The 12,654-nt window shown below is 62.7% G+C and overlaps 7 protein-coding genes across 7 annotated transcripts in view; 4 read left to right on the plus strand and 3 right to left on the minus strand.

The window, feature by feature from the left end:
• Nucleotides 1-330, plus strand: part of F751_3955 (Sphingosine-1-phosphate lyase) — a gene marked incomplete at both ends in the record, with an annotated part of 4,285 nt that extends 3,955 nt beyond the window's left edge. Inside the window, one exon of the mRNA XM_011399865.1 lies at nucleotides 33-330. Within this exon, the coding sequence (XP_011398167.1) occupies nucleotides 33-330 (298 nt within the window). The remainder of the gene's footprint in view (nucleotides 1-32) is intronic.
• Nucleotides 331-970: 640 nt separating this feature from the next.
• Nucleotides 971-3,319, minus strand: F751_3956 (hypothetical protein; the record flags this gene model as incomplete). The annotated part of the gene is made up of 4 exons (XM_011399866.1): nucleotides 971-1,104; nucleotides 1,828-1,935; nucleotides 2,084-2,185; nucleotides 3,169-3,319. 4 exons carry the CDS (start codon nucleotides 3,317-3,319, stop codon nucleotides 971-973), a joined length of 495 nt encoding a protein of 164 aa, XP_011398168.1.
• Nucleotides 3,320-3,527: 208 nt separating this feature from the next.
• On the minus strand, nucleotides 3,528-4,579 carry F751_3957 (PsbP-like protein 1, chloroplastic; the record flags this gene model as incomplete). The annotated part of the gene is made up of 3 exons (XM_011399867.1): nucleotides 3,528-3,646; nucleotides 3,867-3,963; nucleotides 4,289-4,579. 3 exons carry the CDS (start codon nucleotides 4,577-4,579, stop codon nucleotides 3,528-3,530), a joined length of 507 nt encoding a protein of 168 aa, XP_011398169.1.
• Nucleotides 4,580-5,427: 848 nt separating this feature from the next.
• On the plus strand, nucleotides 5,428-7,484 carry F751_3958 (Mitogen-activated protein kinase 4; the record flags this gene model as incomplete). The annotated part of the gene is made up of 5 exons (XM_011399868.1): nucleotides 5,428-5,708; nucleotides 5,944-6,341; nucleotides 6,616-6,788; nucleotides 7,037-7,202; nucleotides 7,348-7,484. The coding sequence occupies 5 exons, from the start codon at nucleotides 5,428-5,430 to the stop codon at nucleotides 7,482-7,484; spliced, it is 1,155 nt and encodes a 384-aa protein (XP_011398170.1).
• Nucleotides 7,485-8,256: 772 nt separating this feature from the next.
• Nucleotides 8,257-10,035, plus strand: F751_3959 (hypothetical protein; the record flags this gene model as incomplete). The annotated part of the gene is made up of 4 exons (XM_011399869.1): nucleotides 8,257-8,390; nucleotides 8,519-8,777; nucleotides 9,171-9,426; nucleotides 9,728-10,035. 4 exons carry the CDS (start codon nucleotides 8,257-8,259, stop codon nucleotides 10,033-10,035), a joined length of 957 nt encoding a protein of 318 aa, XP_011398171.1.
• A 379-nt stretch (nucleotides 10,036-10,414) lies between these two features.
• Nucleotides 10,415-11,933, minus strand: F751_3960 (Ubiquitin carboxyl-terminal hydrolase 30; the record flags this gene model as incomplete). The annotated part of the gene is made up of 2 exons (XM_011399870.1): nucleotides 10,415-11,407; nucleotides 11,820-11,933. 2 exons carry the CDS (start codon nucleotides 11,931-11,933, stop codon nucleotides 10,415-10,417), a joined length of 1,107 nt encoding a protein of 368 aa, XP_011398172.1.
• F751_3961 (hypothetical protein) lies at nucleotides 10,762-10,914 on the plus strand (the record flags this gene model as incomplete). The annotated part of the gene is made up of 1 exon (XM_011399871.1): nucleotides 10,762-10,914. The coding sequence occupies one exon, from the start codon at nucleotides 10,762-10,764 to the stop codon at nucleotides 10,912-10,914; it is 153 nt and encodes a 50-aa protein (XP_011398173.1).
• Nucleotides 11,934-12,654: the final 721 nt, after the last annotated feature.

Raw genomic sequence — 12,654 nt, forward strand, 5'->3', positions numbered from 1 at the left:
CCCCCCCACCACACACACACACTACACCACAGGTCTGTGGACATTTACGAGGTGAACGACCTGATGACGCGGCGCGGCTGGCACCTCAGCCCGCTGCAGAGCCCCCCAGCGGTGCACATCTGCTTCACCGCCGCGCACACCGGGCCAGACACCGTGCGGCGGCTGGTGGACGACCTGGCGGAGTGCACGGCCGAGGTGGCGGCCGCGCCGGGGACAAAGGCCGAAGGCGGGACGGCGCCCATGTATGGCGCGGCGGCGGCCATGCCGGATCGCAGCGTGGTCGGGCGCTTCCTGGTCGCGTATCAGGACCTCCTGCTGGACTCCTGCTGAGGCCGGGGGGGGGCCTGGGAGCAGAGCTTACGCCCTGCAGGTGTGGGCACTCCAAGCAAGCGGTCGAGGCTGGCCGAGCCAGGCACGGCTCCTGCGCCGCCGCTGCACGACCTATGACCGACCGTGTTCTCCTGATCAACACATCGTTTACAGGCATACTGGTAGGGTTGCAAGGCAAACGTGTCATGAGACAAGGGCCGCTTAGATGCCACAGGGATGAGTTCTGTGAGGGGCGACTGGGGAAAATGAGGGGCGTGGTGGGCGCTGGCTGCCAGCCTGGCTGCAGCACCCTCCATCTCGATTGCCATGGAGGAGGACAACCGAGGAGCGCCCATGAGCGACGAAATGGCCTTGCGGGCATCAGGCAAAGGGGATACGGGCAGTATAGAAGGGGAGGGGAGTCCAGGGCACCTGGCACACAGGTCTGAGCAGGATCCCTGGCGGCAGAGCTGGAGGACCGAGGGGGAGACCAAGGTCGTCGCACCACTTGAAGCCAGGCGTCCCTATTCATATCCATTGATTGTCCTGGGTGAAGCATCGTCACCGTATGTATGGTGACTGCAGAAGGTTGCAAGCTTTCTGGAGAGCGACGGAGCAGCACCTGAGCTGCAGGGCTGGCAGTTTTGTAAATACTGACTCCTCAGTCGCAGGAGTAGAAGGAGTAGTGGCTTCTGAAGGGGACCAGGACCTCCTTGCCAGGCTCCGTGCAGCTGGCAGGGGGAACACCGCCCTCCGTCCTGCTCCGCACAATGTACTGCAGGTACGGCACATCCCCTGCAGCAAGCAGCGGAAAGTGGTGCGATTGATGTCACCTCTTTGGTCTCTTTTGGCATACGTCTTGCGGAGATCGCGGGAATTCACGTTCACACATCCTCTATCCATTCCTGACACCAGGATACTCAGGGTAAAGATCTCAAGTGTGATGTTTATAAGACACCCTTGTGATTCCCTCATGGTACAGAGGATAATCTCTCTTGAATCGCACCCTCAGGGGCACCCACACACTCCCTTGCCTGCAACTATGTATATGGGAGTTCTGGCCCAGGAGAGGTTCTCTGAGCCATCGGGCGATGGGTACACCGTTCCTCGACCTGTGTCGACATAATACTCCCCAAGATACCTGGAATGAGAAGGGTATGTTCTCGTGGCATAAGATTACCCTCAAGAAATTTTTGCGCCCAGCTGGACTGAGTGTGAAATGCCCTGTACAGCTTGCATTGGCAAGCTGTAGTCACCATGCATTCCCCTTAACTCACTGCGTCCCCCTTAACTCACTGCGTCCGGTTGCCTGGCTCATACATCTTCACCACAGCCGTCCCAAACTGATCATTCCTGGCTGTGTCGCGACATTCCAGAGAGTGGAAAGAATGTTAGAACACCAGGCCTGGCATATGTGGACGTGAGTCAGACACCAGCAGCCGCAAAGGGCTGGCCTAACCAACACGCCGAGCAACCTTGAACAATGCAGAACAAGTATCGCAGCTCAGATTAGCTCACATGCTGCATCGTACTCGCTGCCACCGAACAATACGTTGGCCGTGAAGGGGGTGTAGGACACAGTGAGGTCCGGGAGGCAGGTGTATATGCGATTGGACCCTTCTTCAGCTGCAGGCATGGGTGTGAGGGCGGAAAGGTCACTTGTGGCCACTTTCGAAGGCCCATGTGCTCTCCATGGGCATTGCGAGCATGAATCGAGGCCATGAGCAAGTGTAACCCCCCCCCTCTGTGATATGAAGCAGCCCAGCCATCGTACATTCCGATTCAAAGACGAGACGGTACCCCTCCTTGGGCATGAGGGTGACAGGGTCGATCTCATCCTCGTTGAAAGGAGGACATGTGCCATTGGCAGGGACTTCTGTATGTGTTAGGGGGTACGGAAGGTGTGCAAATGGACTATGCGGGGAGGCTGGCCATCTGTGTGCCACGGGGGGTTGAATCCCAGACCCACACCTAAATTCCGGAAGAAGCCTTCCCGTTGCTCACCTGACTCGGCCAGGGGTGCATTCAAGAGAATGGGAGGTAAGGGGGTAACGACCTGTGCACGCACAGTCTGCTGCAGGGCCAAAGATGCCAGCACGCACGCCACCCACACCACCATTATAACGAGTATGGCGGTGAAATCGGCTGCGTGCACGGAAAATTACAACTGCAAAGACATAACGAGCTGGTTCGGGGTCTCATAGACGTCCGTTCGCGTGTCTACTGCTGGGAAGTGATTTGGTGAACCCATCATGAATAGTTACGGGCCCCCCGGGGGACATTCGCAGCACCCGAGAATTTAACCGGTGGGGAGCCTCACATCGTGATCCCTTCCAATCTATGGATATGATTACAGACAGGTGGGTGGTATCAGTTATGCATGAGTATTTCCTTGCAGAACACAGATCATAGGCTCTGTGGGAGGAACGATTGTGAGACTGGGCGCATGGTCTGGAGTGCAAAAAAACTCTGTTGGCACAGAGATTAGGCTTCGTGTAGAGCCCTGGGTGGGCAAACACACATCCTTTGGTGCTCCACCAAGACCAGAGGACTTGATGCATTTGATGAGTGCAAATATGTGCATGATTGTAGGTGACATGGTGGCTATGTCCTCAACCATAAAGGGGGTGCAACCACAGCGGGCCTCAAGGGCAGTCAAAGCAAGCGGCGAGGCGAGTCACCAGGAGAAAGGAAGTGTGGAGCTCGAAAGCCGGTTGAGACATGCTGTTGGGTTCATCATGCGATCACTGCTGGTCAGGAACGCCCTGTAACCTGGGTGACCTCCGGAGCTGCCTCTGAACCACAGTCACCGGGGAGGAGGCAACTTGCCGCGCGGCTGCAGGAGCCCCATCTGCTTACGTATCTGATTCAGTCTTTTGGCGGACCAGAGGGCCGTGGATCCCAGCATGACGGCCCGCTTGGCGAAAGACACTCGCCTCCACATGAGGGACACCGCTGCGGTGCCTACCAGCCTCGCCGACCGCCGCAGGATCCACTTGCCAATCCCCATGGTGACAGGATGGGTATGAGACGATGATTAAATGCTCCGGGGATAACTCGAGGTGCGATGTCGGCGTCAAGGTCCTGTCCTTCTGTACTACCCAGCCATGGTGCTAAGCGCGGATTCCGCGCGACTTCCACATTTGAATGTCTGCTCCTCCTGCTTCCACAGACTCTCGTCAACTTCTTACACGGATCTTTCAAATTGTACCGTTTGTTCAGGTCTCAGCCACGTAGCTGTTCCCCACCGTGAACGAGTCGATGATGGTGTTGAGTTTATCCTGCATCTTGTTCCATCGTCGCTCATTGGAGCCGGTGACCAGCGTGTAAAAGTTCCCTGCACACGATTGTTCAGGTGGGGGAGCAGGTTCAGCGACAACAAATGACCCCAAACACACACGGGAGCACCTGCTCTTTCTGCAGGGGGTGCGCAGTGCGTGTAGTGGACCAATGCACACGTGTGGTTCCCTCATCTGCACCTTCCGCTCAGCCTAGTCATCTTCTACAAGTCATGCCCACCTCACAACTGATGACTCCCACCAAACAGCCCCACTCACCATTCCCGACGGCAACCGCCACCAGCGCATGTCGCTGGAACGTCTTTCCCTTGGCCACGAACTCGAACCTGTAGTACTCCCGCTCATCCCGCGTGGACTGCGGTGAGGGAGTTGGTTGGATGTTCATGGACAGATTCCATGGCGTCCTTTTCCAGTAGGTGTCCAGTCTCTGGGTGTGCACTGGTGGGGCAGACCCGGGGAACTGAACACCTTGCTCTGATGCACAGCTCGAGTCCATTGCACATGTGTGGCATGCCATTGCGGTTCCATTGGCGAGTACGGTGGTCCTGTAGGGTGCCCTCCAGAGATCCCCTGGCCAATACGCCGCATGGAACACGGCTCCGCACAGGCCCCCATCCACTCCCCATCCCAGGGAACCCCCCCCCCCTGTTCCCCGCCACCCTGACCCCCGCTCCGCCCACCTTCTCGGCCTTGATCAGGCGCACCTCCTGGCCAGGGGCGCTCAGCACTCGGTCGGCCAGGGTGACGGCCACCTCGGCGGGGCTGCCAAAGTCGCTCACCGTCTGCTTGTCTGTGGGCACCACAGCCACCGCCACGCTTTCCAGGGGCTCGATGACGTCCTTGAACACCTGGTCCTGGCCGCGCACCGTCACCTCCTGCCAGCCAAAGGGGTAGAGCAGGGAGTAGCCGTCCTGGGTGTCCTTGAGGGGAACAAAGGCCCCTTTGTCTGCGGTGGAGGAGGGGGGCGGCATCTTTGTCAACAAGGGCTGTGCGATACTGCAAGGATACTGACACCCACACAAGGGGATGGGGCGCCCCACAAGTAACAGGCAGGGGCATGTACGGTGCCCTCTGCAGGCATGGACCACCGGCGTGCCCCGCCACCATGGAGGGGAGGGGGGGGGGGCAGAGCCCATGGCTGACAAGTACAAAAAGCACTCCGCGCACTCGCTGCCAGGGATGCACCAGGTCTACAGAAGAGGAAGGCCCCCGCGAGGAGACTGGATTGCAGGAGGTGACGTCGGTGGGACGAGCCAGGGGTGGCAGCCATGCTGCTGCCTTGGCTGGCCGCCCCATTTTCCGATTCAAGGCTGTATGCGGCCATGCCATGTTCAGAAGGACCCTCCGATCTTGCCCAAGTCTTCATGCTGGCGCTCCTGCAGGCCGTGTGCGCCTGATCCCGGTTGCAGCCCCGTGCATGGCGGCACTTGATCGTCCGTCCCACCGGGGCCACATGGGGACCCACCCCAGACCCCACGCCCTGCGAGGTACAAGGAGCAAGCTGCATTTTCACTGTCCAGCCATAGATGTTGGAAGGGTTGCCCGGTCGTTGGTACGGGCGAGAGTTCAATGCGTGACTGGCGAGCATGCCACGCAGTGGCAATCCTCAGGATGGGGCACCGTCCCCCTTTCCAGAGCCCCGCATTTCCAAATCAACTGCACCTGGCGCAGGCGCCCATCCGACACGTCGTAGCACCTACACAGGTGCTCACGCAGCCCTCCTCCACAAATACTTGTGTCCAGGCGCACCTTGGACACGTGCCCAAGAGTGCTCGGAGGCCTGACCCGTCCCGGAAGGTCTCCTGGGATGCCCGGCGGAATGTCGTCCTCCTCATCCCAGAACGTGCCGGTGCAGGAGGCCAGCCGCGTCCCGGGAAAGTCCCGTTACCAGGTCTGGCGCACCACCTTCGAGATCGACGAATCCTATGTTCCCATCAAGGCGGTGGGGAAGGGCGCGTACGGCGTCGTGTGCTCCGCCAAGCACACCCCCACCGGGGAGAAGGTGGCCATCAAGAAGATCACCAACGCCTTCGAGAACCTGGTGGACGCCCGGCGCACCCTGCGCGAGATGAAGCTCCTCCGCTACCTCAGGCATGCTCGGTGGCGTTGGGGCCTTGCGAGGGCGTGGCTGTCAAGGGCCTGCGCTGGCCTGGCGGGGGCAGTGCTGTGGAGGGGCCCCCCCCCCCGCCTCAAGAGTGCCTTCTCCTGCACAGCTGGGTACCCTGTCCCATGTCCCATGTCCTCGCCGCTCCACCCTGTGCCCCAGGTACCCGCGTGGGATGCACGACATGTGTGCACCCACTGACTCGCCTCCCCCTTTCCACCAATCCTGTAGGCACGAGAATGTGATTGGGGTGCTGGACATCATGCCCCCCCCCCCCAAGGCCCCCTTCAACGACGTCTACATCGTGTACGAGCTGATGGACACCGACCTGCACCAGATCATCCGCTCCTCCCAGCCCCTCACCGACGAGCACTTCCAGTACTTCATGTACCAGACGCTGCGGGGCCTCAAGTACGTGCACTCCGCGGGGGTGCTACACCGCGACCTGAAGCCCAGCAACCTGCTGCTGAATGCCAGCTGCGACCTGAAGATCGCGGACTTTGGGCTGGCAAGGACCAGCACCGAGAGCAACGCCTTCATGACAGAGTATGTGGTCACGCGCTGGTACCGCGCGCCCGAGCTCCTCCTCTCCTGCGATAGCTACTCCGCGGGCATCGATGTCTGGTCGGGTGTGTGTGATGGGGGGCCGGGGAGGTGTGTGTGGTGGGGGGGAGGGGGGTCAAGTGGTGAAGGAGAAGTGGTTGGGGAGGCAGGAGTCGGATCGCCATCCGAGGAGCTCAGACGAGCCGCGGGCGAGAGCACCGCGGCGGCGTTGAGTCGAGGATGCGGTCTGCAGAGGGCCGGGTCTGGGTCCCAGTCTGGTGCTCTGAGGCCACAGAGGAGCAGCAGGCCCTCCGTAACCCGACCCCCCTTTCCCCCTCATCACCCAACTGTTCGTCACAGTGGGCTGCATCCTGGCCGAGCTGCTGGCGCGCAAGCCTCTCTTCCCCGGCAAGGACTACATCGACCAGCTGAAGCTGATCATCAGGACCCTGGGCACCCCCAGCGATGAGGAGCTGGGCTTCATCACCGCGCCCAAGGCGCGCACCTACATCCGTGGCCTGGCCGCCGTGCAGGTGGGCGATTGATCCCGGGGAGGAAGGGGGATGTAGTCGACAGGGACAGAAATATGGGGAGGGGGGGTGGGGGGCGCTCAAGTGTTGGCACATGATAGCATGACGAGGGGCCCCGAGCCCAGAGCTGCCGTTGCCTTGGGGAGGGCTCGTGCACTGGTGCCTTGCACAGGGTACAATGGTCGCCTGAGGCTAGTGCCACTCCCTCACCACCCTGCGCCCTTCAACCCTCATTCCCGAACACCCGGCAGAAACCCGACTTCCGGGCCTCATTCCCCGACGCGAGCAAGCAAGCCCTGGATCTCATGGAGCGCATGCTCCAGTTTGACCCCCGGCGACGCATCTCTGTGGACGACGCGCTCAGGCACCCCTGGCTGGCAGCCCTGCACGACGAGGCTGCCGAGCCGGTGGCCCGAGGTGGGTCAGGGATGGACGGCAGGGATGAGGCCACAGGGAGTGGAGGTTGCCCTGAACCAGGTACCTCATGGGACCCCCCCCTGACGGGAGAGAACACTCTTTCCGCCTCTCCCATTCCCCGAACACCCCCCACAAACGCGATCAGGGGCCTTCAAGTTCGATTTCGAGGACCAGGAACTGGACGAGCCGACCCTGCGCAGCATGGTGCTGGACGAGGTTGCGCGCTACCGACAGCGGAAACAGGCGCCCAAGGAAACCGTGGCCGTGCACGCGACGGCATGACGGTGGTGTGCGCAGCAGGGCGATCATTCTCTGCATGGCCCCTTTGCAAGCGGTGATCTTGGCGAGCCGCTGCCACCGCAAGGCCTGGACATCGGAAGAGACGCACTTGCGGTGTCCGTACACACCGCCAGGCGCGATCCGCACCGCCGGCGATCGCAAGATTGTAGAGACTTTTCGAGAGAATTGCACCAGCATTGACAAGATCAGTTGGCAACTCGGTATGAACAGCATGAGCTGGCGGGCCCGTCACTCGCACCTGCGCCCACGACTGCAGCTGCCGAGAAGTCGACACCGCATGGGGCACTTGTGCATTCAAGGTTCAGCCTTCACCTATCCGATGCGTCGCACCCCAGTACTTTGATCTAGAATCGTCTCCTTCATTATACCAGCGATTTGAGCGCTCGAGAGCCTTTTGCCATCACCGCCGCGGATGAATACGACCCACTCGGGTGCGGAGTCCCTGCTGGCCGTTTTCGATGTTCTGGCCAGCAGCGACGTTTCAGATGTGCTCCTGGCCATGCAAGTATGCAGATTCTGGAGGCGAATCGGGCAGTCACACGTAGGATTCAGGAAGCTCCATTGGCTGTCACTGTACAGGTGCGGGCTTCAGGAGTGGGGTGGTAGGAAGGGGAAACTTCGTAGACGAGACCTTTGACCGACAATACCTTTGAAATATTATTATTGAGCACTGCAGTGATGGTATTAATACCTTCATCGCTCGTGCTGCAGGCGCGTGACCCGATCCCAGTGGTCGCTGCAAAGCTTCACGGCCATGCTGGATGGCTGGTGGGGTCGCAGGCTCCGGTGCTTCGATGCCGTGCAGGGCGACGAGGGCAGCCGGGAGGCGCTCACCGACGCCCTGCTCGTCCTCATTCTGTCCCGGGCGCCACAGATCACGGCCGTCATGTGAGGAGGGACCTCCGCTACCTCGGCTGCCAAACTCTCGATCCCCGCGTACCGCGCACGTGCGTGCCTCCTTCTCCGGAGCGGCCCTCCAACACCCTCTCACCCCGCACCCCACGTGCCCGATGCAGGATGCACCACTGCCATCACATCAGCGATGCTTCCCTGGGGGCCCTGGCACTCATGGCCCCGCCCCTGCACGTCCTGGACCTGGGCTGGAGCGCCCGGGTGACGGCCTGGGGCCTGAAGCAGGTGATCGACCGCTGCGGCGGCACGCTGACCACGCTGTGCGTCAGCAGCACCAGCAACACCCTGTCCCTCCTGAATGTGGATGACGGTGTTGCCCACCAGCTGTGCATGCTCTGCCCCCTCCTGACCACCCTACAAATGGTGAGTGGCGGGGCTGGGGGAGATGGGGTCTGGGGGAGGGGGGAGTGGGGGCTGCGGCGTGGTGCATGCGCACTGCAGGATGCTGAAGCAGAGAGGGGGCCACCTCTCTTAGAAACGGCGGTGTCCGTCGACGCTTGAAGTAGAATCCTTGCTCTGTGATGGTGTGGCATGCTGCATCGTCCACCGCGGACCGGGTGTGCCATCGGGCTCTGGCGCTGCCGGCCGCCGGTGTGCACGCAGCTCCCGAGGACTGTCCCCACTTGGTCCTCCGCTCCCTCCACTCCTCAAAGGGTAATCGCATGGGGATGCATGTCCCTCTGTACCCAGTGCGCCATCGTCACTGACACCCCCCTCCCTCCTCTCTCCCCCCTTTCTCGCCTGCTCACCCCGCAGAACGACACGAGCATCGGCAACCTGGGACTCGCTGCCATCTCCATCAAGATGCCACACCTGCAGTGCCTGGGCCTGGACGGCAGCCACGCCTGGGACGAACAGGGCATGGCCTGCCTGGCCGTTGGGTGCCAGGGCCTGATCAGCTTCTCGGCAGCCGCCAGCAGGCTCGCTGACATGGACCTCTGCCGCCTCCTGGCCTCCTGCCGCGCAGTGGAGGCAGTGCGGGTGTCCAACTGCTCGGCCATCACGCTCAAGGGTGAGGATATTACCACGAGGGATTTGAGGGTTGGCAGGTCCGAAGATCATGATGGGAGTACATGTTTCAACACAAGGCGATGGGTGTGGCAGCTGGACTTGCGGGGCAGAGGGTTTTGGTGGACCTCCCTGCCACATGGGACACACTGCATCCCCTGCATGACAGTCTCATGCCAGCTTGAAGCTGGGTGCCTGCAGCATGCGTGGGCCTGTCCCTCCCCTGCACAGTGAGCACATGCCCCTCTGCCCACCACCATCTCTCTCACACCGCTGAACTCTCCTCCCCACCCCGATTCCAACAGGCATTCAGGAGTGCGCCGCTGTGGCTAGTGACAGCCTGCTCCTCCTGGAGTTCCAGGGCGTCGGCGGGGCGGCCAGCCCCACCGCGCGTGCCGCCTTCTCCTCCTGGGCCCGGTCGTCCCGCTGGGAGCTGAGCCCCAAGGGAGACGCCCTCGCCAGCCCTGGAGCGTCGCCCAGCTGGGTCTACTTTGGCGACCTGGGCCGCAAGAGTCGGGTGCTGGACGAGGCCTGCTCCCGCCACTCCAGCGACGTCTGCTCCTCCGTCGGCTCTCCGCCCCCCTCGCTCGCGCCAGCTGCGACGGGAGATTGACACCGAGACCTCCCACGGCGACCGCGTGGGCACCATCGTGATGTGCCCGCTCTTTGGCCCCCTTTTGTGCATCCACCAGGGCCCCCCACCATGATAACTGTGAACCCAGATCCCCGCCATTGTTCTCTCCCCCCCCTCCTAGATTGTGATCCCCTGCATGCCCCCAGTCTTCCATCCAAAATCCCATGAGCGCTTGCCTTGATACGTATGCCGGCCCGCCTGCCGCCCCATGGAACCCCAACATACTTGTGCAAATGAGATTCAGGCGGTGTGCCTGTAAAAATGCGACAGTACTGGTGTTTCAGGGGTTGTGCAAAATGCCCCAGCACAGCGCGCCATGGGAGAATCAGACGGCGCCCTCTCTGGGCCCTCCCATGTTTCATGCGCCGATGAGCTGCTCGTAGAACAGGAGGGTAGCCTCGGCGGGGAGCACCTCCCGCTGCAGATCGGCTCGCAGGACCCGCTCGTCGCCCGCGGCCACCCAGACACCGCTGGCGCCGCCGCCGGGCAGGCGGCGGAAGGCCGTCCAGTGTCCTGAGCGAGCAAACCCCGAGTGGCAGGCCACGGCCACGAGGCGGTAAGCAGGCGGGCCCGGCGAGCAGGTGGACTCCCTCTTTGTTGGTGTCGTGTCGCCAGCAGCGCCTTCATCATACACCACCGCCGGCTGGGGTCCACTCCAAGACCTGCTCTCCTCCTTCAGCGCAGTTTGGCGAAGGCACTCCGGCGATGCTTCCGGTCCGTGGCCCCACGTGCCAATGCCCGTGTCAGCCTGGAGGTCAAACAGACGAGGAAATGCGACGTGCCCCGCGATCTTCACCGCGCCGCGGTGAGTCCACAGCGTGCGCTGCAGCTGGAGGCAGAGGGTGGTCGGGGCGCTGACCAGGCACGGTCTGCGCCCCGCGCCGGGCGCGGGGCGGCGGACGGGATCGTGCGTGGCGCTGCCCGGAGCGCCCCCCTCGGACCCTCGGTCTCGGGCGTCGCACGCGCCGCAGCGTGCCCCCGGCGCCACGTCGGCCAGCTGGGCAAAGCACTCACGCAGGCTGGTCCGGCAGCGCGCGTTGCCATCCAGGCCGGTGCCCGGGAGGCGCGGCACGGGGAGGAGGAGGAGGTGGAAGGGCTGCTGCGGGGCCGCCCAGGCATGGCCGCAGCGCAGGCAGCGCGACGTCCAGGTCAGCACGCCGCGGCACGGCGGCCGGCTCGCCAGCGCCCAGTCCTTCATATAGGCGGGTAATGCCCATGTGGGCACCAGGCCGGCGTCGGGGCCCCCACCCACGCAGGTGCAGGAGGGGCCGTCTGGGGCGCAGCCGCCCAGGCCTGCCGCGCCCCGCTCTCCAGCAGGCTCATGAGCGCAGACCACGCCTCGCCCGCGTCGCTCTCGGTGCCAGAGGGGAAGGAGGCGGTCGCAGAGGGGGTGGCCCTGAGCGTGGCGAGGAGGGGCGAGGGGTCGGCGGGGCGCGGGCGGCCGCCGTGCGGCGGGGCAGGTGCCAGCTGGGAGACGAGCGCCGCCACCAGAGCCGAGATGGATGAGTCAGGGAGGTGCAGGCGCTGGATGATGTGCACGATCCAGGAACACAGGCCTGGGCAGCTCGCCAGCGACTGCCGGGGTTGGGGCAAGGGTGGTGAGTCGGGGTCTCCTGGCTCCATGCGAGAGGAAGTGTACCAGCAGGGAAAAGGTGCCACCCAATCATCACGCTGGGCGCACTGGCGGAGCGAAGAACTTCAGGCATGCAAAAACCCATCTCGATACGCTCGCGTCTAATCCCGACCCCTCGCGTCCACTGCACCTGGAGGACAGCATTCAGGTAGCATGTGTTGTGCAGGTTCCGCAAACCTCGCACAGACAGCTCGCCAGCCTCCTGCGCGGCGTCGATCACTGGTGAATGGTGAGGGCCCAACATCTGGACTTTAGACATCCAGGTCCAGTCCGGCGCCGAGGGACGACCGCACCATGCTCTGATCGCCAGATGCTCCTCCTGGGGTCGTTCAGCTGAGCATCCTTGTCGACTCAGGTTTCCACCCTGGCCCATGCCCTGGGCTGGACGCATGCATCTTCTCACACCTGATTCCTTTCCTAACTAATCAACTGCACACATGGCAACCAGGCAGTCGCGCTCGCCCAGGTCTGCAGGCCAGGGCGCATGAACATACTTGGAAGAAAGCGGGACGGAATTCCAGTCAGAGTTCGTCCCAGGGTCCCCGCCCTGCATGTGCTGGAGAGCCAGGTGCCGGCTTGAAACCTGCCCCCCCCCGGCCTGCTCTGTCTCTTTGGCACGGTGCTCTACCGCGTGCCAACCATCTCTCGCTCTCCCGTTCGTCTCGCCCCCCCCCCAAAGGTGCGTGGCTGGGCCCTGGCCCAGGCCGTCGGCGCGCGTGACCGGCGCAGGGCGTCTGGCCTCCCCCCTCACCCCCATCCCCCCAAACTATGCAGAAAACATCGCAATCATGGCTGTCGAGCAGAACGCGTACGATGCCAAGGCCTTCGACGAGAAGATGGCCGAAGTGTGAGTGGGGACGGGGCCGGGGTGCTGAGCCGGCGGTGGTCTGGTTGCTTCGAATTCGGCAGTGGGTCTCCACACCTCCCCAGCGCCGTCATCGGTGTTTCCCTGATGTCCTTTGCAT

This window comes from Auxenochlorella protothecoides (assembly GCF_000733215.1).
Source record: "Auxenochlorella protothecoides strain 0710 unplaced genomic scaffold scaffold43, whole genome shotgun sequence".
In the NCBI taxonomy this organism is placed as follows: Eukaryota; Viridiplantae; Chlorophyta; class Trebouxiophyceae; order Chlorellales; family Chlorellaceae; genus Auxenochlorella; species Auxenochlorella protothecoides.